This window comes from Glycine soja, chromosome 14 (assembly GCF_004193775.1).
Source record: "Glycine soja cultivar W05 chromosome 14, ASM419377v2, whole genome shotgun sequence".
NCBI classification, from domain to species: domain Eukaryota; kingdom Viridiplantae; phylum Streptophyta; class Magnoliopsida; order Fabales; family Fabaceae; genus Glycine; species Glycine soja.
In genome coordinates this window covers 9,475,296-9,481,670 of record NC_041015.1, presented here as the reverse complement: position 1 = coordinate 9,481,670, position 6,375 = coordinate 9,475,296, and the positions used below count along the sequence as shown (strand labels likewise).

The following is a 6,375-nucleotide window of genomic DNA, read 5'->3' as shown; positions in this document are numbered from 1 at the left end:
AATAAAAGAGAATGAAAATTGAGGTTGTTTGGCAGAGATGAAAAATAGTTAAAAAGAAATAAAAAAAATTGAATTAAAATGATTTAGTAGGTAAGAAATAAAAAAGAAAATCAAGTATATATGTAATTCTCATTTTACCCCATGTTCAAAACTAAAAAAACGGTACCCTCTACGCCATGATCCCCACCAGGTAAAAGGGTAGTTTTGAAAGCATAAAAAGTTATAAGATTACCATGCACTTTCATCCCTCTTTCACTTTATTTTTGAGGTGAAACTCAAATTTGTGTGGACTTAGCATTTTTTTTTACAACTTTCACTGATGCTTTCAGTCTATATGAAAAGGAGGCATTTTCACTTCCACCGCACACTCTCATGGATACCAAACGCCGTGTAAAATCACAAAAGATTATTTTGAAGATTACACTTTTAGGTTATCAATCTCCATTTTTCTCATCGTTAGCAAACAATATTCTAAGTATGAAACATATATTCTATTCTTCCTATTTTTGTTTCACAAATTTTTAATGGACCAAAAAACAAACAAAGCCTTAATGTTGTTTGACTTATGTCCATTCTGTTTTTAGAGCTAACACCAACAATAAACAAAGAGTTAATGTTGTTTGACTTATGTCCATTCTGTTTTTAGAGCTAACACCAACAATAAACAAAGAGTTAATGTTGTTGGCATGGTTATAAAAACTAATGTGACCCAACCAGCTAGACTAGATTTGATGTCCTTGAGTGATTCGATTAAGGTGAAGGATTGGAAATACATTTGATTTAGTTTGATCTGAATTGATCTGGTGATCCAAATAAGTTGATCCGATTTGACTCGATAGAGTTTTTTTCCCAGTTCCTATAATATGTTAATAGCTAATTATTGATAATATGTTCCGATAATATCTTTTTATCTTGGTAAAATATATAATAACTAATTATCATCATATTAATTATGATATGATTTAATATTTATGTGTTTTATATATCTTTATTAATGATCATTCGATAACTTTTGTATTTAATCCTGAAAAATAAGAGTTTTTTTTTTAATTTAATGATAATACCCAAAAAATAATGATAATTTATAGTAATAAATAATTATATAATATTTTATAATTTTTTCATGACAATAAATTTAATTTTAAAGTATAAAAATATGAATAATCACACTAAATTAAGTGTATTTTTAAATTTTTTACCAAATCAAGAAGTGAACTATCAATTAAACCTATGACTCACTGACCCAACATCTGGACCGCTCAATACTCTAGCTGATTTTCATTACCCTGCTTATTGGACATAAGTAACTCTATAAAGTACTCATCATTACACTTAACTTACACTTAGCCGCATCTATACATGACCTATTAGGTTGGCTTAAAAACCATATCTCCTACCTCATTTTAAAACACAAACCATAAAGCTTTTTTCTTGACGTCTAAGATAAATATTTCGTACTATACCGACAATGCATCTAATTTTATAGATTTTACATAATAAATTGGTTAGAAATTGAAGGAATATCTATTAAAAAAATAATCATTAAGATGTCAAACTAAGACTTTGTTAAGTAATTTGAAAATTTAACGTCACACTACCAAATCTTAAACTATTATATATTGATATAATGATAAAAAAAAATTAACTCAATTAATAAAACATGATCCATAAGTTATTGTAAATTCTTGATATAATCTTAGATTCCCATAGAAAAAAAAAATATATATTAATATGACAATAATCCAGAGAAGATAACCTTACAAATTACCTATAGAATATGAAGCAGTGACAAATTTTATTCAATTATTCACTTATTAATTGAGCAAGAACCATTCCAAGTACCAATAATATCCAATTTTGAAGGAAAAAGAATGGGAACAAATGTGGTTCCATGAAGGCCATTGGTATAAGAACTAGATTATAGTTTTTATCCTCCTGATCCTGAACAATGAAATCCAGCCAATGATCCTATGCAGCAGAATGATACCATTACAATGCTCGGTAATTATTTGGATCACAACCTTGAAGTGCCCCCGGTTGATCTCTCCTGCATAACATAAAATGCAAACAAATAGGTCATCCAAATAATCAATTAAATGATTTGTAGCATTAGCACAAGTAATATTCATAAAAATTAATAAAGGATCCAATTAAGAGCAGTATTTGTTTGGTTCTTCTGCATCTACCACCTTCCCTGCTGCATAAAAACAATTCACACTTATCATTAACATCACATAAAATTGAAACCAAATCCAAAAATAGTAACAAAAGTATCAAGCTGTACCACCATGTTGCAATGTGAAAGAAATTAAAGAGACCAAGCTGGGGACATGATAATAGTATTATTCTCATCCCTCTATGTTTTTTTAGCCTAGATAGTCCATATGATCCACAAGGTCCTGCAATTGCTCACTCCAATCATCAGGGTTTGCAACCAAATCCTCCACCGGCACATCGACTTGGGAACTATCCCCAATTATAACTTCATCCTCCGGATTCCAAGTAACCAAGTCTTTGTTGAGAAAGTCCTCCAAGATTGTATCCTCAACCGAAATTGATGCAGGCTCATTGGTTTCACTGCTAAGTTCATTATCATAAGCCGGTGAGAAAAAAGTGTCCATATCAGTCTCCATAGTTGCCAAATCTCGATCATGGCTTGGATAATCCAAAGTTGCCAAATCTTGATCATCTTGTTGCAAGTTCTCAACACTTGGACTAGCAGTCAGTCTCCTTTTCCTATTGATTTCAACACCCAACACTTCTCTGCTTTGGGGGGTCTTTTGGACTAATTGTTTCGTGAAAGATGGGTTACTCAGTGCTTTTGCAAGGAAACTCATCATTTGCTGCTGTTTCTTCTCAGTGGCTTGCAATCTGGTCTCCATGGAATTCAATTGTTCCCTTGAGTTCAGTTGTTGGTGCCTCAATCTCACAATTTCTGCCATCAAAATGTTCCTGTCTCTTTTCAACCTCTCCAACTCACCTTCGAGTCCAAACTCCCCCACTTCAACACAAGCTCCACTTCCTCCTTTTTGTTGCAAACTCTGTGACACATTTCTTCTTCTCTTAATGGTCTTCAATAAGTGCCTTTGTCCTGCCAAAAAACCTTCGTTTGCAAATTCCCATCTATCAGGATCAACTTTCCTAAACCCCTGTGTACATTTCCACACAACAAAAAAGGCAAGAAGACAAAGACTGGTCAAATTAGTCCAAGTCAATGATCAATGTAAAACATTAAGTAAGTGATCGACTCTACAAAGTCACGTTCAACTAACTAGTAAACAATAACAGATAATACTAGTGTACTAATCATCCATAGTTAAGTCTTATGTTTCTAGAATACAGAAGAAAAAAGAATAAACTTAAAGCATGACACTCAATTCTGATTATCAAATATTTTAAAATAAACTTCCAATATTAATTTTTACATCGAATTAGTGCTTCAATGTCAGTGTTGGATCTAATCATACATTGAAGACCCATTTAGGAATGTCTATGATTTGAGAACCAAATTGAAGACACTCATAAATATTTGACAGGACAAAATGGGTACTTATTCTAAATTTCATACAGCAGGCAAGATTATGAAAAATCATTAAAATACAAGTGTATTTCATTCATCTTACAAGCTGAGAGAGCTTTCCCAGAAGTGGCTACTTCTCCCAACTACCCTCATATAAGTATTCAAATGGGGGCTGAAAATTAAGATTAATCAAAACAAAAACCCAAAAACAAAGTGATGGCATCGGCAAATCCTTAAAAGCATGGAATGATTTTGATGGAGCCTATATAATTAACTATTTAATTGAGCTTATATAGCCATTATTACAAGAAATTAGGAGTCAGAATATATTTGAGCAAATCATTAGAAAAAAATTTTTTACATGATATTGTTCACGAACAAATTAATTGTGAAAGGATACCCTATTGGTAATTTAAGTGATATGGCATCCACACAAGGGACAGTGATTGTACAGTTATCAAAATTTGTCTAACCAACCCTAGATGCTATCCAAACAAAGGAACTGATAGCATAAATCTAGATTCTATCAGAACAAAGGATTACCAAGGCACTCTAGACTATTGTTAATTCTTATCCAGACTTATATCATTCAATAATGTCATGTGAATTGCTATGTGAAGTATATATAAGGCTAACCAACAAAAGTTTGGTAAGAGAAGTGGACTACCATGAACCAAAAGATCCAAGGTCAATTATACTAAGATATAAGTTGTAAATACACATTCTCCTCTAAGACCTATTATAACCCCTTCCTTAGATCTCCAAAAAGAAAAATTGTCGTCACCCAAAAAAGATCAAAATCCATCAACATAAAAAAAAGATTACATAGGAGGCTGAACATTAATAGCATGTTTGAAAATTCATTGAAAATAGAGGAATCATGTTTAAAAACTATAATATGAGTGTTTGGATACAGGTTACATTCAATGTAATTAACTGACTTTCATCCCAATGAGACAAAATATTTGCTTTTCAGTTTGGTGCATTAGAATGTGTGTGTTTTCATTTAACAAGATAGAACCAAAAACACTGTAAATCAATCAAAACAAGTGTTGTGTTAAGTTTCAAGTGGGATTCTCCATAATAACTTGGGAAATTTTTCATTTGGTTTCACATTTAGGAATTGATTCTAAGTCTTGAATAAATTTTGAGTTGGATAAAAAATTCTACACTGAATTTTTCGACTAACTTGTCTATATTACTTAAATGAAAAGATTCAAACATAAATCGCATTATTTCAAAATCAAGTTTAGCCAAAATCAAAATCAAGTTTAGCCAAAATCAATTTTGCGACCTATCTTTAATCCAAACACTACACATTAAATGAAACCCCATAAATAAAGGGACAACATCAACCAACCCTTAAGCACATGAAACACCATGCATGTAATTGGTCACAAACTAAAATTTCAAAGAACAAAGTCAGTACTTACATAGGCGTTGAGCTGGCGAATGAAGCTGGAGAAATTGCCGTGCTTGAAGTAACGAGGCAGAATGTCAGCAGAAAACTTGTGAGAATCCCACACCACAAAGCTGTTGCGAGCCATGCTCCATGACACAATGGAGTCCGTGGAAGAATCTTCTACCATGTCAAAGATCTTGCTCAGAAACGGAGGGGGACCCACCTCGTGCAACCCTTCCATAGGCTGTGGAGAAAAGCTTGAAGACGAAGATGATGATGATGATGAACCACCACCACATGTCACTGCTTCTTCCTCCTTCACTCTAATTCTCTCCATGTACATCAACACAACAAGATTAAGGAAATTGGAAATTGAGTTTAGTTTAGTTTGAGTGGCACAACACAAGTACTACTAGTTAGTATGGTTAAATGTTAATGGTTGCTTTTTTATGTGTGAATTTGTTTAAGTGAACAATGTTTTTGACTCTGACTACGTTAGGAAGTTGTTTTTGTTTTGAGCTTAGATTACTTAGTTGGTGCCAGAAAGAAGATTCTAGAGAGAGAACGTGTTATGACGGTGCTGGAAATTTCCAGAGAGGGATTAAAAATAAAGGTCTAAAATCCCAAATGTCCAATGATTTTTTTTTTTTTTTTTATGCATGTTAGTAGAAAAGTTTTATATTCTTAATCAATTAAAAACTTTCACAAATATAATTCTTAAAGTTCCGGAAAGTGTAAAAGTGAAGAAAATAAAATTAAAAGAAAAGAAAATAAGTATAATAATATTTTTTTCTTTGTCTAGTTAAAGAGAAAAAGGAAAGAAAAACTGAAAAAAAGTTGACTTCAAGAAAAAAATTAACTTTTCTTTTTTCACTTTTTTAATTTAAATTTCAAAATTTTCATTTCTTTGTTATTTTCTTTCTTTTCTTATCAAATAAAGGTTTATTTGAAATGAGTTAAACTGAAAAAAAAAACAAAAAAAACACGTAATAATGGTTTTTTTTTCTTTGTTTGATCGAAGAAAAAAAATAAGAGAAAAATTTAAAAAAATCAACTTCAACAAACAAAAATTAAATTTTTTTCCTTCACCTCTTTTTTCTAATTTAAATTTTCAAAAAAAATTCTTTTATTTCTTGTTTAGGAAACATAGGATAAGATAAGTTATGGGGATGAAAAAGAATACTTGTCAACAAAATCAATATTGACAAAGCCACATGTCACCCTGAGCTAGAAAGTTCACAAATCACAAGACACAATATTGTCAACTATTTGAAAAAGGAAAATCATGCTTGCGCTTCAACTTTTTCTTTACTCTTTCTATTTCAGTTTTTTTTTTTTTTTTTGAGATTCTATTTCAGTTAATAATATATATATTTTTATGTTTGGTTAACGTTCGGATTTGTTTAAAGAAGAAAACGGAAGAACTGGGAAGAGATTTTCTTTTAAATTCTTC

The 6,375-nt window shown here is 31.3% G+C and overlaps 1 protein-coding gene across 5 annotated transcripts; it reads right to left on the bottom strand.

Annotated features, from left to right (window-relative positions):
* Positions 1 to 1,764: 1,764 nt before the first annotated feature.
* On the bottom strand, positions 1,765 to 5,472 carry LOC114384382 (heat stress transcription factor A-2-like). Of its 5 annotated transcripts, none has more exons than XR_003660661.1 (3): positions 4,954 to 5,472; positions 2,285 to 3,149; positions 1,765 to 2,197 (listed from the first exon to the last, which is right to left on the bottom strand). XR_003660661.1 is itself a non-coding variant. In XM_028344055.1 (2 exons), exons 1-2 carry the CDS (start codon positions 5,263 to 5,265, stop codon positions 2,367 to 2,369), a joined length of 1,095 nt encoding a protein of 364 aa, XP_028199856.1. In that variant the 5' UTR covers positions 5,266 to 5,472; the 3' UTR covers positions 1,765 to 2,366. The 5 variants fall into 5 exon arrangements, 1 of the variants encoding a protein (XP_028199856.1); XR_003660663.1 differs by having other exon boundaries at positions 1,765 to 2,194; XR_003660662.1 differs by having other exon boundaries at positions 2,288 to 3,149.
* Between the last annotated feature and the right edge of the window lie 903 nt (positions 5,473 to 6,375).

Coding starts and splice junctions, on each gene's coding strand:
- LOC114384382 (XM_028344055.1), bottom strand. CDS start 5,265: ATGTACATGGAGAGAATTAGAGTGAAGGAGGAAGAAGCAGTGACATGT. Junction 3,150..4,953: donor TTCGCCAGCTCAACGCCTAT/GTAAGTACTGAC, acceptor AAATGTACACAG/GGGTTTAGGAAAGTTGATCC.